Source organism: Montipora foliosa, chromosome 1 (assembly GCF_036669935.1).
Source record: "Montipora foliosa isolate CH-2021 chromosome 1, ASM3666993v2, whole genome shotgun sequence".
Taxonomy (NCBI): Eukaryota; Metazoa; Cnidaria; class Anthozoa; order Scleractinia; family Acroporidae; genus Montipora; species Montipora foliosa.
In genome coordinates, this window is record NC_090869.1 from 12429021 (window position 1) to 12447139 (window position 18119).

At 40.7% G+C, this 18119-nt stretch overlaps 1 protein-coding gene and 1 pseudogene across 1 annotated transcript; one reads left to right on the plus strand and one right to left on the minus strand.

Annotated features, from left to right (window-relative positions):
* The window catches only part of LOC137984250 (beta-3 adrenergic receptor-like), an 18995-nt pseudogene extending 14753 nt beyond the window's left edge, over positions 1–4242 (plus strand).
* Positions 4243–5300: 1058 nt separating this feature from the next.
* Positions 5301–16126, minus strand: LOC137984114 (ALK tyrosine kinase receptor-like). Its single transcript, XM_068831352.1, has 3 exons — positions 15348–16126; positions 8864–8978; positions 5301–7173 (listed from the first exon to the last, which is right to left on the minus strand). The coding sequence occupies exons 1-3, from the start codon at positions 15705–15707 to the stop codon at positions 6326–6328; spliced, it is 1323 nt and encodes a 440-aa protein (XP_068687453.1). The 5' UTR covers positions 15708–16126; the 3' UTR covers positions 5301–6325.
* Between the last annotated feature and the right edge of the window lie 1993 nt (positions 16127–18119).

An 18119-nucleotide genomic window follows, 5' to 3' on the forward strand; every position in this document is an offset into this window, starting at 1 on the left:
TCCAGAACACCGAAGCCTCGATCTTAAATGGAATGCGGCCCATCACAGTTTTCGGTATTCACTATTTTTAGGACGGCTACGAGGACGAGAGAGAGTACGAGATTTGGCTGCCCGTTTTTAGCGAAAATACTTAAAAAAGTTACAACCCGGACGATTAATCTTTTTCCTTGTTAGCAGCATAGGTTCCTCAGATATTCTTATTGATGGTATCTGAGCCTTTTCCCAGGTGGAAAAATGCCGAAACCTCTCCCGTTTTGGTGACTTGTTTTGACACGACGACATTTTTGCAAAACCTAATACTAAAATGGCGATATTACGTCTTTCCCACCAAAATGACTCTGGTTTGCGCGCGTACTATTGTTCTATGAGAAAATCTCGTACTGTTAGTCAATCTCGTCCTAGAATCTAAAGCTCTCTATATATTCTAAGATTTTTGCAGGAAAAAACGTGGCGGTATTGCATTTGTTGCAGGATCCGTGATTTTGCATTAAGCCAGAGCAATCCCTCGTGCGGCTAGTTTGTTGCCGACCAATCAGAAGCGCTCTGGTCATCAGGCCCAATGTGATTGGCCATAATTTGGCGGGACCTGTATTCTATATTTAGATAATACAGTGAGCTGTTGGGCCAAGAACAAATGAGACACATCGACACTTTTGTGATATGGGCTTCAGCTACATGTACAATAATTACCGCAATGAACCGATGTTAAAAAATCTGGATACGAAAGAGGGACTACTCAACAGGCTTTTCCAATTGGCAATTTTCTTCAGGCTGGGTATCATTTTGTATCCTGGGTGCCAGAGGGCTTTTCTCCCCTTTAGCGAGATCTCTATAAGTACGCCATTACTCGTCGCAAAAGAAAAATAAAACCTCTGGCACCCAGGGTGATCATTTTGAGGCTTCGTCAAAGAAACTCATCTCAGGCTCATCTCAGTTCAATGTATAAGTCACAACTAGATTTCAAGTGCTTGCCAAGCGTTTTTCTAAATATTCTTGCTATTTCTATTAGGTACCTGGAAAAGCATTGATATTTCGACTTGCACTGTGGATCCTATTCCTGAGAGCTTGGCTATTGCAGCGTTAGTTTTGTGCTTCCTAACCGTGTTCCGAAACTCTTTAGTGGTGATCGCCATTGTAAAGGATCCACACAGAGAACTGAAGACCATTCCAAATTATCTTATCTTAAATCTAGCGGTGTGCGACCTCATTGTTGGAATTCCGAGTGAGCTATTGCTTGGCCTACTCCCTTTTATTCCTCCCCACAAGTCGTCGTTGTATGGGACTTTGTATTTTGTTGCCTACACATCACTGTATTTTGCAATGGTAGCATCCTCATTGACAATACTGACTCTTGCATTTGAACGCTACATTATGGTGGAGGCTCCTTTTAGAAGCAAAGAATTCCTGGTGCACTCACATCTGAAACTATCTATCGTCTACATATGGCTTCTCGCTGCTTGCGCTGCGCTACTTTCTCTGCTGAATCAATGTAATGAGAAATAGTACAGACTAATAATCGTCGACGCAATCGGATTTCCAGCCATGGTTTTTATGTTTATCATTTACTCAAGGATATTTTACTTGGTGCTAAAATGCATCCGTCAGGACCTTGAGAACAGCCTTGAAAGCTCTGGGGGTAGTTTATTAGCAAGTGATGATTTCAATGAAAACGTTCGCCGTCGCGAAAGGGAGATCGCCATGTCAGTCTTTCTCTTTGTGGGTGCTTTTGCTCTTTGCTGGACACCTTGCTTCGTGATGGAGAATATATTTGATAAAGCTTCGATAGAGAAGCGCCCGAGTCTAGAAACGCACGCTGACTGGGTGAGATTTTCAGGCTTGTTGAGTTCACTATTGAATCCTGTTATTTACGCATTAAGGTATGGCAAATTTAGAAGAGCAGTTCGAGCCATATTCCGCTCTTACTGCGGCCGCACTCATCGTTTCAGTGTACTTTCTGAAGAATTTATTAGGCCGGTCGTCTGAGGAGATAAGCTAGGTCTCTCGATAAAAAATGATAGATCCGACAGCAGACCACTAGACTTGACAATTCAATTTAATCATGACTGAATCATGCAAGCATCCGTACTTGATAGAATGTTTAGTTTGCAAACGTCTCATTTAGGTACTTTTAAACCAAAAGCTGGAATTGTGTTTAAGACCAGCGATTGGAGTTGTGCTCGGAGTAGGAAAAAGCTCAATTTCCTTCAGTTTGTATATCATCCTCAACTAAACAGTTCATTAATTGTCATCCTACAAATTTTATATCCTATTCTCTTCTGTAGAAAAGTATTTTACCGTTAACCACGTGGATGTAACGATCAAACAATTTCTTTTCTAAGTTCAGTGATAGTTAATTAAGGGAAAGACGATGTTGAATTAATATTGTGGGACGTACCTTTTTCGTCCCTTGGGTTATGTATAGGAAATCGCATGAACGCGAGTGCATTTTAAGACCAGTTTATGGGCACGATTGATGTTTCAAAATATCACTCGTGCCCATAATTCACAAAATGCACAAGCGATTTTTATCTGTTATATGCTCAACAGAATTGCTCCGTCGCTGTGTTTCCATAGCAACCTTTGTATATCACTCTTTAAACAGGAGTGTTTTACTGGAAGAAAACACCACTCATAAAATGTATACGTAACTACATCCGGGACCCGAGTGGCGTATTTTTCATATCCCCACTAGTTAGGATGTTGATGACGTCATTTCCCGCCTTTTTATGGTTGTTTGTGCAAACAGTCAGTGAAGAATGGCGAGCGATAGACTCCTGGCCCCAGTTGTTCAAAAGGAGAATAACGCTATCCACAGGATAAATCACTATCCATTGGATAGCGCAATTGGTTTTACTATGACCTTTCCACTGGATAGTGATTTATCCGGCGGATAGCGCTATCCATCCTTTGAACAACTGGGGCCTGAAGTTCTCTGAACCGGACGTAAAATCCTTCTCTGAGAAACAAGATATTGCTAACACGAAGAATATTCAAACTTCATAAAACTTAAAATTATTTATGAAGTTTCTTGCAAGTGAAGAAGAAATGCGAAAATTGAAAAAAATCCTGCGATAAAGTTTGTGCTTGGTGTTATAAAGAAAAATGGTGTGTAAAACAATCCTGTCTACATAGTAAAAAGAAAACTACACAGTAGCATGTAAACGTTCGACCTCGTATATTGAAATTGATTCCGCAAAGTGTTTTCAAAGCGGAAACTGATTGACTTTAATGTCCAAGCATTCAGAATTTAATGATAATATAACGATTAGTCCATTCGCGCTTGTTGGATATGAGACTGGTTATAGCAAACTCGGCGACACGCGCCTCGTTGGCTATTAACATCTCATATCCAACGAGCGCTCATGGAATAATTGTTTAGTAACTTTTGTTGCACTCTATAATTTATTTATGCATTTGTCATTGACTAATCAGAAAACGCAGTATTTTATTGAGTGTATAATAGTGCAGTTTATTTAATGAAATGCAGGCGACTCCAGCCCAGCCCTCAAAAGCGACGCGAACATAAGTACAAGCAATATGCACAGATGCATCAACTTCGTTGTCGTTAATAAGTGTCATTTGTTCTAACAGAAAGGTACCAAAAATCAATATTCTACTGAGTTTGTGAATGTTGCTTATGCATAAAAAGGGCTCTGTCACGCAAAATGATGCAATTTGGTGACACCTAAAATGCCCCAAAAGTAGAATGAAGCGTTGCAATAACCACTTAAAACTGGTGAACGACGTAAAAGAAACAGCAAAACGAAAGAGGAGCACGGAGGGACACAACTGGAGAAGACTGAAACGGATTGCATCTGGGTAATCTTGAGAAAAGTCAGCTCGACTTTACGTTTATGGCAAATCGCCTGGATAAAGGTCGTTTTTGCTCAGAACCATCTTGTTCGCGATGTCACGGTAACGATAATGTTATCATTAAAGAATTCCACATTACCATTTTCGAGTTTTAACTCTCGTGATTGACTTAAGTTTTCCCCTAAGCACCCTAAAGTAGATCAAAATAATGTGACATAGCCCCTTTAATAAATAAACGAAAGGGAGAAGTGATCCTCGCACTTATCTGGACAATTTAAGGAATTGTCTCTTAACAGAACCGGATACCGGATACCGGATACCAGATACCGGATACCGGATACCAGATACCAGATACCGGGTACCGGATGCCAGATGCCGGATACCAGATACCGGATACCAGATACCGGATACCGGATACCAGATACCGGATACCAGATACCACATACCGGATACCGGAGACCGGATACCGGATGCCAGATACCGGATACCGGATACCGGATGCCAGATACCGGATACCAGATACCAGATACCAGATACCAGATGCCGGATACCGGAGACCGGATACCGGATGCCAGATACCGGATACCGGATACGATACCGAAAAAATTTAGGTGGCTTCAACGGGATTCGAACTCATGACCTCTGCGATGCCGGTGCCCTGAACGCTCTACCAACTGAGCTGTGAAGCCACTTAGCTGGGAGCAGGTCAGTTGGTTGGGCTCATGTGTTTCCTTAAAAGACTCGATGATTGAAATAAAGCGTCGCTTGTGTATACAAGGTTTTTTCGAAGGCGACAGAAAATTTCCATTCAAGTGTCAACGCCGTCAATTACCTTTTCAGAACAACCTTTGGGATAGAATTGGGCTTCTTATTAGCATAGGTTAGGAGAACTCGTTATGACTGCAAGATAAGTAAGTTTAGCGAGGCACCTCGTGATGTTCATTTTACTATTCGTGTAACTCACTATCATGTAATCTGAAAGCGTCCTCAAACGATGGAGCAGTGGTGGCGCAGTTTCTCCGGGTTCTCCGGTTTTCCCCTCTCCACAAAAAGCAATATTTGAATTTGAGTTAATTTCATCCCCAATTATAGAGCGTTTTCACATGACGTCACGGCAGCCATGTTGGTGTTCGAAGACAAAGGCGGCCATGATGGTGTACCAAACTAATCCTCCGGGAATTGAGCTCTATTTTTACGCAAATGCTTTCCTTTGTTTCAGTAATACGATATGGATGCTGGTCACGTAAGTGAAAATGCTCTATTACTCTTAATGACACTACCTTTTTCGTTTTGATCAACGAGGTTGTTGCTTAATTCAGCTTTTTCATCTCCAATGTGTATAGTTGTTGCTTTTGGTTTCTACGGGTTTTGTTCTGGGCAAAGTCGTCGTTGCTGAATTCAGTTTTTTCAGGTCATTTTTTCATCCTTTTCATGCCATTTAGTTGTACTCCAATGCGCATTGCTGGTTTTCACTCACGTGATCAACAGCCATGTTTTTCAACGAAAACAAAAGAAAACAAAAGAAAACGCATAATAATAGAGTTGAATTCCTGTAGGATTTGGTCGGGGCTCCAACATGACCGCCGTTTCTTTGTTTAGGGGATCCAACATGGCGGCCGTGACGTCATGTGAAAACCGAAAATAGTTGCAAAGGTAACGAAGTGGCAAAGTGAGATCTTGATTTTTGAACTGCACCTTTCGTTCTCTCTTCCTTTGTCTCTTTATTTTCTTTTGGAAAGACATAGTGATTAATTCATGCTTTTAATTTACATTTCACTTAGGAAATAATTTTTTCACATTTCAGCTGTGATGAGAAACGTTTTCATTTGGTTAAATAAACTACTTCTTATTCCTTTACTGAATGGTGCCCCCGTAAAATCGACGATTGGCGTAAGCCACAGTAAAATAAACGAGAGACTTTCTAGTGTGTGAAAGCTTTTCAGATAGAGCGCGTTTCAATTGAGTGTCGTAAAACCAAAACCAAAGTAATTACTTTGGCCAATCAAAGAGGACGGAGACAATCCGGCAAACCAATCAAAAGACGAAGTAATTACACGTAGCCGACACAAAGCGCGGGAAAATGTGCACGCTCGAGCCACGATTGGTTGAAAAAGTGGCGCGAGAACTTTGAACCAACCACTGAGTGAAGTAATGCAAAACCATTGCAATTCGCTCATTACTTTCGGCCCTCAATTGAAAACCACGCTATGTCCAAAAATACACGTATTATAAATTAGATCCACGCCGATAAAGTGTCACGAAGTGTCCCTTGCTTTTCTACTGACAATTAATGTCACAAAGTGTCCTCTAATCTCCGGTCCTGTAGTAAAGAGAAACAGCTGCATTTGATCCTCGCGAAAAACATAAAAACACTAACCCTTAGACTTGTCTTATTTCTAGGAATAAGTAGCAAATGCTTGCACTTAAAGGGACGCTCATGTTGGATATCAAAACTGGCGTGTATATAATCATGTGCATTGGACTTTCAGTAGCCAGGCACTCAACTAAGCGGTTAATCTACAATGACGAAAGAAACATACCCATCCCCCTCATCACATCCTCCTTTACTTGCGTTCCATTCGTTGTTATGACTAGGAATGTACGATCCACCTCCTCCGGCCTCCCTATTGCTTGCGACTCCTCCCCCGGAATACCCGCCCCCTCCTCCAGGGGCATAACCGCAAGCGCCACCGCCGCCAAATCCACCGTCACAACCACTATTTCTACTGTCACCACCTTGAAAATTGCCACCCAAAGATCTCCCTCCTCCTTCACATTTACTATTGCTGCAATTGCCGTGCGAATGACATCCCCCTCTCTGATTGAAGCCAGCTCCAGACCCAGAGTTCGTGGGACCGTCATTATGTTGGCAAACAATACCACCGTTACCATTGCTACCTGCCGCATTTCCACTGCCATTTGGCTGATCATTTCCAGGCAAACCGTCGACCTTACCTCCACCTCCACCTCCACCCGCAGCAAGAATAAGGCCAGTGCGGTTTGTGGGGCGAAACACAAATGTTCCACCACCCCCACTTCCATATTTTTTATTGCCTTCCGTTAAACCCCTTTGCCCAACAACTATTCTCAATTTGTCTCCTTTCTCAAGTCGAAGTGTACCTCTGACTTTGGCACCCCTGCCACCCCTGCCACCCCTGCCACCCCTGGCTCCTCTCTGGCAGATTCCGTCGCCCCCTGATGCTCCGCAAGCTTCCACGTTAAACCTTGCGGTGACCGGCACCTGCCACTCTTGCACTCCTTCGTTGACCTTAACTTGTTCAAGTCCGGTGCCGCTGTAATTTACATTACTCTCTGGACCAAGTCTTCCTTTAGCTCCAAGGGTGGTGAAGTTGTACAAAGCTAAAAGTAAAAATTGAAATCCTGTAATTTTTAAAACACACCTTAACCCGAGTTATAATAAAACTCAATTCCTTGGATAATAGCTATTTCCATCATGAAATTTTCAATAGTTGGTCTGGAATTATCTATTGCTGTGCACGGAGATTACTCTTTAAAAACAGAAATACAAAACAGTCTGTGACACCGCAGCAGCTATAATAGCTTCATTCTTCTTACAAGTAGGTTCGTGCGTTAAATTATTGCTAGTATTTTAGTGCTACATGAACAGTGCGTACATTTTGAAAAATGGTAAAGTAGGTTTCCATAGGTCAAGAAATTTCTCGTTCAGATTTCATTCGATTTTATGACTTGCTTTACTTTTCCTTCTCAGGGAAGGTTTCACAACATCCGACATACACAGCCTAACGTCTGGCTGCGTTCAGTTTTTATGGTCAGAGCTCAAGACCTCTTCAAGTCAATCCTGCCAGCTGGACGGATAGACCACAAGACCAGGAAAAAATGTGTCCTACTTTAACGTCCCACAGAGCAGAGTTTTAAAACTAGCCGGGTCTACGGTTTCTAGCCCTTACTGTTCTAGACTTAGAACTTCTTGTAGATCTAATTGTGGGGATCAGACTTGGCGCTTTGGTGGAAAGTACTATTTAGTCATTTTGCCGGGAATAGTCATCTGTGGCCTCTGACAAGATTATCGATCTGATCGAGGAGTGTGAATTTTGCCAATCAAAGCAGATGAAGACCATGAAATCAGTGAGTCCTGACGCAAAGAATTACATGCGGCCAGAAGCGCATACGCCAGATGTGCCGATATCTCCCTAGCCAAATGACTGGGATGATGACAACGCCAGTCTGAGGGCAGTCTGAGGCACGATGACCAAACTTACGGCAGACAGAACACTGAGGGAGCAGACCAGTATACCACGTACGACAAGGAAAATCATGAACACGAACAAAATACGGCACTTAACTGTCCAAGGCTATCTTTGCGACACGATTGCCATTGTAGGGGTGCAGGGATGGCGCAGTGGTGAGAGCACTCACCTCCCACCAATGTGGCCCGGGTTCGGCGTCATATGTGGGTTGAGTTTGTTGGTTCTTTACTCTGCACCGAGAGGTTTTCTCCGGGTACTCCGGTTTCCCCTCTCCTCAAAAACCAACATTTGACTTGATTTACTTTCATTGTTCATTTCAGTTTACAGTGTCCCCAATTAGCGCTCCAGCGGTAGAACGACTAGACACTTAAATAAAGTTCCTTTAGAGCGCGGGAAAGCCATCGAACGTACTAGGCTTAACAGAAAGAACTTCACAAAAAGAATTAAAGAAACTGGAGATATCATCGTCCGATGCTTCTGCAGGAAGATCTGAACAGCCACGAACTTTTCTTGGTCAACAGTCTCCAGTAACTGTAGTAAGACAACTGACGAGCCAACATAACGGTAAATCTCCTCAGGGAAGTACGCCAACTGACTATTAGGGCAGCTCCACATGCAACAGATGTGGTAAGCTGGGTTGGGAACAAGAAAAGTGTTCTCCCATGGCAAGCGTGTGGGAAGGTGGATCACATTAAGAGATCGGTGTGTTATGAAATTTCTAAGTGAAAAACAACAAAGCAATCACGAAATTTCTTTCGAAATTCGGTTGAAAACCGGTTTATTACTATCATTACATCATGAATATTCATAAACAGACTTACTGATTTTTGTTTCACAGAAGCTCCCTGTCCACGGAATCTCACAAATGCAAGCATACGTTTTCTCTTGTTGGACACAAGAGCCGTTATTTTGACATCCACTCCAACGACAGTCCTCCTACAAAATAATTACCAAAGCAACTGAAATACACAGTTATAATGACGATAACTGCGAGAATAACAACACAGAACAGAAGTCCGTAATCCAGAAGTATCGATTTTCGATGGAATGTAGCCCATTAGCTTACGGTGTTATCTTTTTTTACAAATGCTACTGCTATAATTTTTTGCAGCCGGGGAAATAACAGAGCGCCATTGCGTTCCACGCATGCTGACCAATCAGAAGCGTTGCTGATATCAGGCTCAATCTGATTGGCCATTATTTGGCTTGACTTTATTTTGGCTAAATTTAGATAATACGATTGATGTGATGGGCAAAGGCCAAATGAGAGCCAACGACTGACTTCTGGCTGATCGATTTCTGTGCAGGGAACGCTAGGGCTATACGATTAAAACTAAACAATAACAAAGAATAACAAAATATCCCATGTAAAAAAACAGGCATGAATATCCTGTGAATTTGTCAAATTCATCGCTATATTCTGGTTTAACTGACATCCACTTTCAAGGGTTATTAAGCGGTGTGTGTATCTAAGAAATATCGACTTTAGAGTTAACGAAAAGCTGGCTTCTAATTCGAGTGCGGGACACTACACAAGTGACCATCTTTCGTGTGTCATTGTTCTCAGCTGCCGCAGTATCGTTCCGTGGTTTTTGTTCATTTTGTTAACGTCATCTATGTATTCTAGTTCTTTTCTAGGCGAAGGAAAAACCAAAACGGGTCACACCAGAATGGGAACATTTGCGATAATCCTTGCATGCTTGCGTTGTATATTTTGCAAAAAATATCCTAATTACTTGACCTGAAGTAGCGAGAGGAGAATATGAAACCCTGGTGCAGTTTGCGTTCTCGAAAAACCTCAAATAAGGAGGGGATCTGTTTGATAATATTTTTTTCCTTATTTTTCCTTATTTGAATGTTCCACTCTGTGGAACAAAACCATTTGTTTCAGCAACCAATCAATCTCCGGTTGGTTAATTAAGAACAATTACTTACGTCATAGGTGGTTTCATGTTACCTCATCGCCGCCACGTTGATTGACCACAAAACACAGATCTCTCATTGGTTCCTTTTCACTTATTGGCCATGATTGATCATTGTTACTTAGCTGTCTGTAGAGATTAGTTGTTAACCACTTAATGTTGCTATGTGTAGGAATAGTGACAAGTAAAAAATGAAAAACCCAAATGCTCCAGTGGTTCGCTCCAAAAAAGGAAAAAAAATAGTTGTTCAACAACCTGTAGTTTGTTCGAAACCAATCTCTGTTAGACACAGATAACAATGCTTTAATGTGTATTTGCTGGTGGAAGAATAGGAGAAGGTAATGAGTGATCGATTGTGGTCGTTCCCTGTTTACGAAATATACAGCATAACTTCGCACACATGCGTGTTAGTGATTCTCGTTAGTAGCGGTATGTATATCTCTTTCCCCACCGTACATATGTAGTTGCACCAAGATTTCAAGGTTGATCGAATTGCACCATAGGTTTCATTGCTATACCAGCCACCAGGCAAATACTGAAATATAGTTTGATTCTGTCGCCGTGCTATGCTGTTTTCCTTCTGGTCATATTAGTTTTTAAAATTAATTTAAAATTTGTAGTTTTCTGTTAATTATTGTAATTTTCAAAGTAAATTTACGTTGTCAGCCCGTAAACAGGCAAACCGACGTTGGAATACCTCAGCCAGCTGGCGAAACATTTACCATCAGGGCGGCGACGACAAAATGTGAAAACCTGCACTTACAGATTTGACCCATTCAGTAAAGGTTTCCCCTGTTACGACGAAGTAATGAACTCGGTCCTTTCTTAACACTCTGTTGTGAAATTGATTACAATGACCCTCGTGATCAGCAATTGCTCCTTGTGTCCAGATACCGCTGACTGAAAGGCCGAGAGGCTTTTGAGAAATTGGCGGAATCCCCGACACAAGACATTTTAGCAAACCATAAAATAGCTAAGGCAGGGGAAATGGGCGAAAAAGCTGCGTAAGAAAGCTTTTCTGGGACAACAGTGAGAAGACAACTGATTGATGAAATGGATAATTCTCATCATGGCACACAAATTGGTCCTAGTTTTCAGTCCCCATCGGTTGAAAAGGCCTCAGGGCTCTAACTTGGAGGTAAATTTCAGAGGCCAAAAAGGCAAAGGGACCACTTTCAAGCCCGTTCACTACGCATCCATTTCTTGTTCATGGCTCCTTTATAAAACTCACTCTTCATTCAAGGAGCAAAATTTAATGACTTTCCCTAAACGTCATAAAATTCCCGATATTTATCTTTAAGTTAGTTTTTTTAAAATTTGCGTTTGCTCCATAGAAGTTGAATTTCCTTTGTAATTCTTTCCGGCACTGATAATGACAGCGAAAGACATTTTAAACTAATTTACTTTGTCATTATTCCACGTCAATGAAAGCACTTCCGCTGAAGTCTTTGCTTCTTGTCAATTTAATTCAGTTCGGCAAGTGAATAGAAAGAAGCAAATTTGTGTCTTTTTAAATTAAATTGACAATTTTGTTGATTTTTTAGTCATGCGATAAAAAGGTGTAGTGACTGGCGAACTACTGGCTCATGTAATTCCATTGAAAATTTCAGTGTAGTTCCCTTGGCAGAGGCGATCTTAATATTTTTTAAAGGAGCCCTTTCACAACAGGCACTGCATCTTCGAAGAGAAGACTAAATCAGTGACAGCACACGTAGATACGTGTTATTGGATCATTATGTCGTTTGATGAAATATTTTGTTGATTTTCTTTGCCGTTTATACAGGCGTTTTGTCAGTTTGCAAGTAAAACGACAAATGGCTGGCATTAAAAGAAGATAAAGGAGTTTAACCGTAAAGAAATTTGAAAACTGACGATTCGAGCGGTAACCCTGCGTCTCTGACAACTGAAGGGCAAACGCTGGAAACATCAGCTTTCAAATTTGTTTACGGTGGTCAATTGGATCATATCGACCCTGTTGATAAACTCATTTCTGTTATGAAAAGAAGGGAAGGTATACTTTATCAGTTTTAATGAACTTTTTTGCTACTTTCACACATTTGAAGAGCCTCAATAAATAAAAATAAGAACTTCATGAGCTCTTTACTCTAACCTCACTTTAAGAATAGAGTACTTCTGTGTGACGGACCGAAAATATGCGGTGAAAGCTCTACTTTCCGTTGAAGGATTATGATATCAATATTATGAATGCCGAAAGTTAGCTTGTTTTCCTCTGCTATTGCTATTTCGGTTGCATTGAGTACTGAGATCTGGTGCAATTAACATGGTATTGGCAGTGCAACGTTTTTCAAGTCTTTTCAGTGAGCACAGAGAGATTAAAACTGTCTAAAATTTAACTGTCCTATTGTGACGAGAATTTCATGGTTCACGCCAGAACCAGCCAGAGAACTAGTCATGCACAGAGGTCGTCATTCTCGTGCTAGCTGACGAAAGGGTCTCGGCCTCTGGCGTCAGGTTTCTTCTCGGATAAAACCAAGGACACTCAGCATTTTCTCTATTGCCTTCGTGTTCGCCTTCGTCATTGCGCCGTTCCAAACTGGGGAGATGAATTAGGCGAAAAGATTCGCCACGTTCGTATCTGAGAGCTGCCATACTGTTTACAATAGATTAGTACTTGGCGCGCTTTTACGCGTAACACGAGCCGACCCCTGGTAGGTGGGTTACCCCACCTTCAACCGTTTACATGGCAAAAAGCGACCCCGGCTAGGCGGGTTACCCGGCATGGTAGCTTCGCGAATCACCCCACCTATCATGTGAAGGCATCGCCGAAAAAATAAGAGTTTAAATGAACAAGCGGGTTTCGCGGCTTCCATGTAACCAGGCCCTAATAGTGATCAGCATCACGTACTCGACTGACGAGACTGGATAAAAGAAGACAAAAATCAGTATCCCATGATATGAACATGTGTGCGCATTCTTTTCCCCACTTACAGTGCGTAACTGTTATGAACATGGTTCCTTCGACATTGGGATTGATCATACACCGGTCTGAAGTTTTTTCTGTGGTTTTAAATATCATGCTTTAGCTGATATGGTAATTTCGTCGAGCTCAATGTTCTAATTTTAGCTAATGATCGACAAACATGTTAGAATTCCAAGACCATTGTAACTTGAAAGCAATATCAGCAAAGGATGCAATGGCGACATTTGACTGACGTTTTGGGTCTTAGAGCATTCAATACAAAAGTTCCGGCATTTTTGGCCGGATGAGAAAATGAAAACGCCGTGTTCAATTCTTGATTATTGTCTTAATAGCGCCGCATGCTGTAATAATTTTCCAAGCTTCTTTGGAAGAAAAACTAAAACATGGAATAATTGCACATTCAAAAACTTTGGTTTTATGCTTCTTAACACGAAAATTAATTATTTAGTCAGTGCTTGTCTGATAGCTTCTGCAGGTCTTTAGAAAAAAAAGGAATAGTTATTTTTCCTGGGCTTTTGACTGTTTGTCGAGTGTGTGGGTGCGCGCAGAAAATTGGTTCAAGTGAGTCCTTATTCTACATTTCTACATCGGGGTGATAACAATATCGATAGGTTTCTTATACGCTGAAGAATGAAAAAAAAACACCCGAATAATTGACACAGAAATATCAACCTTGTTCAATGAAGTCTTTTTGCTTTTACCATAAAGCCTTATGAAACGTTCATTTTCAATTTTAATAGCGCCTTGAATTTAAATCCGTGAATATTTGGAAGAACTTGGTTCCTTATTATAACATTTTACAAAAAGAAGGGGATAATTAAGTAAGAGGCACGACTTTGTCAGAATGCCCAGCGCCGCAAATTACATGTAAAATATATCTTCCCTTTAAAATTTCATGGTGGAAAGTCTGAAAAGCCGGAACAGGTTAAAGTCACTCCATGCAGAATGTTCTCGAGTGAGGGCAGCTTTTTTGCAAATGAGCACGTATCATCTGTAGTAAAATCTATGTTGTAAAGTTTATTATCTGTAGAAAGGAATGAATTCAAAACTTTGTCTTCAGAAGGGCATTTAGTTTAACAAGGCTCGAACGTTACATTGTGTGGCAAGATGAAATTTTAACGATTCTACGTGGACATTCCAAAAGATTAAATTAATTTCAAGATGACCATACTAGGTTACTCTCGTGCATTCGCAGAAAAATCCGCAACCCCAGTTTTAGAGCTCAATTAATGAGAGATTGTTCAGGGACAAGATGAACAGGCAGAAACTCTACGTTATCCGTAAACCGTAAACGTTGTCCGTTTACTCTTAGCTTTAATACAAGCACCTCCTTCGGTAATGAATTAAAGTAGGTTAAAATTGGAAGTGTATTCGTAACATGTTTTTAGATAATCGCATCGTGAAAGCTACTTATTTGTACGGGCAGTAACGAGAGGGAAGCCTGAAATTTTAGACTTGAACTGGATTTGAAACAATAATCTCTGGAATACCTCTGCAGTGCTCTGCCAAGTTATCTACCAAGCCGATTGGGATATTATCATTTTGCGAGTGTTTACATGAACACGAAGAGGATGGCCATGGGAGGAGCTAGGGATGGCGAAGTGGTGAGAGCACCGGCCTTCCAAAAATGAGGCCTGCTTTCGATTCCCACACTCGTTGTCATATGTGGCTTGAGTTTGTTGGTTCTCTTCTCTGCTTCGAGAGGTTTTCTCCGGGTACTCCGGTTTTCCCATCTCCTCAAAAACCCATTCAGTTTAATCTGATTTGAGTTAAACTGATAAAATTCTCATGCACGGTGTCCCCTTAAATATAATTTCATTATTTTTCACGGCGAAGGGACTTCATCTACCATAAAGAAATATATATATATATATATATATATATTTCGATCATTATGTATATTTATATATATATATTTCGATCATTATGGAAAGTCTAGGAGACTCCGTGAAAAATCTAGCCGGCGTGAACGGATAGTGAGCCCATGCCTTGCTTTGGGTTATATGATGATCCTATGGAGGATGCAGATACGAAAAGACCTAATATACGAACACTAAGAAAAAACTGTCGAAGGAATGGCTAATTCAGACAGATCAATACAACAAATTATGTAATTTCAACATATGGAAAACTACTCGGTTAGAGTGAGATTCCTCACAATGCCATACAGGAAAGTGGTAGAAATATCCGTTTTCTTCAACCGCGAGGCCCTTTTTCCTTCGTTACACCACTTTGCTAACTTTCCCAGTGCCTCATCGTTTAATTCATCTTATTTTCCGATACGCTTCTTAGATAACTATAACTTTCCACTTTTATAGGTCAAAGTTGCATACCTCATCAAGATTATTGGACTGCCCAATAGAATGCATAACGTTTTTCTCCCTTTTATAAGAAAAGAAACCTTACGATTTTATTTATAACAAAAAAATATGCTCTACTTACCGTAGTATCTCTGGGGTATCGCGTGTAAATGAATCCGTGTTCATAATGCAAATCGTTTTCCAAGATCTTGAAGTCCACCGTTGCCTCGGAGTTCAACTCACAAAGGCCATTTTGATGACTATGGGGAAGTTCATCTTTGAAATTTGTAGAATAACAGCTTGCATTTGAAAGGCAGCCCTGAGTGCATAAGATTTGGCTTCGAGTAACAAAAGATTTAAAAGTGTGTCCTTTCAATCTGTAATTTTCTCTCGTAAGAATTGAACCAGGAAAACTGATTCTCGTGCACACAATGTTGCACGTGATTAGACATAGGTGCAAGAGAATTACTGAGCAAGGATAATTCCTTAGTGAATCAACCATGACGAACTTCGAACTGCGCCACAGAGGCGATCTTTAGCACCGCCTTGACAATTGTGTCCGTCATAATATTAATTTGATATACTTATAAGAAATAACCAAAGCTACGTTTACATTGGTGGCGAACGTGTCCGGAACACAGTGATGAATTAGGAAAGTTTTTACGCCCAGGGTTGGTCCTCGTGTTTGCACACAAATAACGAATCAGTCATATATAAAAACGTCCATGGACATAACATGAATCCGATTCCCGAAATCGAATAGTTGTAAACCCTCGACAGTTTCCAGTGCGTACGAATTTTGAACAAATCCGATCATTCTTGATGGATTTTGCAATGTAAAATATTTGCATTTTTTTCAATTTCTTTGGCAGATATGCCATTTGAATTGACATGAGGCTTATACATTTGATCCTTTCATGATATCCTGCCAACGCCAGGCAAACACACAACTGAGATTCTGTTATTTGCAAGTCGCATTTAAACATTTCAATGAGCTTCAGAAGTACTTTCCTACGCCCCCAAACATCCCTTTAAACGTTTCTCGTTTCAAAAATACCATATACTCTTTGTTTGCCCCCCAAAATTTTGCCTAAGCATTGTTATTTTATTTTCTCTTGGAATCATTGTAAGTTTTAAGAGAAATTATGCAAATTTTTTTGAGGGCAAACAAAGAGTAATTTTCCACATCCTCAAATCCCGTAATACACCTTGTTTACCCCCTCAAAATTTGCATAGACATTTTTTCGATTTCTCTTGGGATATTTTCATGTCCCAGGAGGAATTGCAAACAATAATTGTGCCAAAATTGAGGGGGGAAAAACAAGATGTATTATGGGATGTGAGAAAATAGCGAATAGTGGCCTATTCAAAACTCGTTTTGTGTCTCTCAGTTAGTACGCGCCCTGTGATTGGCCAATTGCCTACAGCCCGCTAAATATTCCTTTGACTATGTTCTGTGCCCGGGGAGTGGGGAAAATTTGACCCGTGCCTGCGTGGCGTGGGGAAAATTGAACCGGAAGCCGGTCAGGTTTCAAAGGATTTTTTTTTCAGGCGCCGAAGTCGCTAACAGCTATAAGACACGTGTTTGGACGAGATGGAGAGTTTAAAGGAAGAGATATAGCAATTGTGAGCTATTGGCTTACAAAAAAGTTCTCGAAAAAATCTTTATTAAAGACAACAGGAGCAGACGACGATCGTTCTTTACAGACAAATCCGACGATAGGGTAGAGCATTTGAACACCATTTTGGTCCGAGGGGGCGGGAATTTGAACGATCCAATCTTCAAAAGTTCAAATGCCCAGGCGTTGTCCGGGGGGGAGGGGGTGGTGGTGTTGAAGTTTCGAGTTGATCGGTGCATTATGTCCCAGGTGATGATGATGACACTTCGCACCTGGGCCATAAATTGAGAGAGAAAACACAGGTCGAATCGCGCACTTCATTAGTCAAATGTACATCCACAAGCACAGGCAAAAGCCAACTTTTGCGAAAAATCCAGTTGTCTTTGTCATAGCCTCATCGAAATTTTAACTAATAGTATATGGGTTTAAACACTGCACGAGTCCGAATACTCAGACTGAGATGAAAACTCTTGCTTTGCTGCAAACGTACTTTAAAAACGTCAAAAGCTCTTAAGGTTTCCTCAACGAGACATTCAAACGTGGGCGCAAAAAGCCATTAAGTAAAGAGACGGATCAATTAGTGTCAAAGAGCTGTCTTTTTTGTCGTGAATGTGACACTTGATAAAATAATCATTTCCGAGACACTTTTTCATTTTTAATGTAAAATTTTAGAACTTCTGGTTAATTCATTTCTTTGAAAGTTTTGATCAATATTTTAACGCTAATTTACGACCACGCAATTAAAAAACGAAAGTATAACCATAATAATATCATGCGTCAACTGAAGCAATTTTGAGAAGCTTTTCATTGGGTAAAGTTACTGGTGAAGTGTCGGAAAAGAAGCTCTTTTTTCATCATCCAACAAGATCATTTTTTTTTCTTCTGAACACGTTTTTAAAGCGAAAACGATTCCAGTAGGTCTTGCTTATTCTTCTCAAGCGCATTGGCGTAACTGTGAAATACAATTAGCCTTTTCAAATTATTCAGGTTTCTACACTTGGTCTTCTCTGATAAAGCAGGAGCACCCAACGAGAATATAGTTCAAAACCACTTAAACATGGCATTGTTAAACGTATTTTAGTATTTAAACGACAGATATAGGCATATTTTTATCCCCTAAAATTGCTGAAAGTCTAGTGATCCGAAAATTATAGGGATCAAAACTTACCTTTTCGAAAATTTCAGCCAGGGAAAAGGCTCCCGAAAATTCTAGGTGACCTTTTTAGGGTAAAAATCCGTTAAAAATGGGCAATTATGCCATGTTTTAGATGTTCGAAAATCCTAGGACAGGTAGG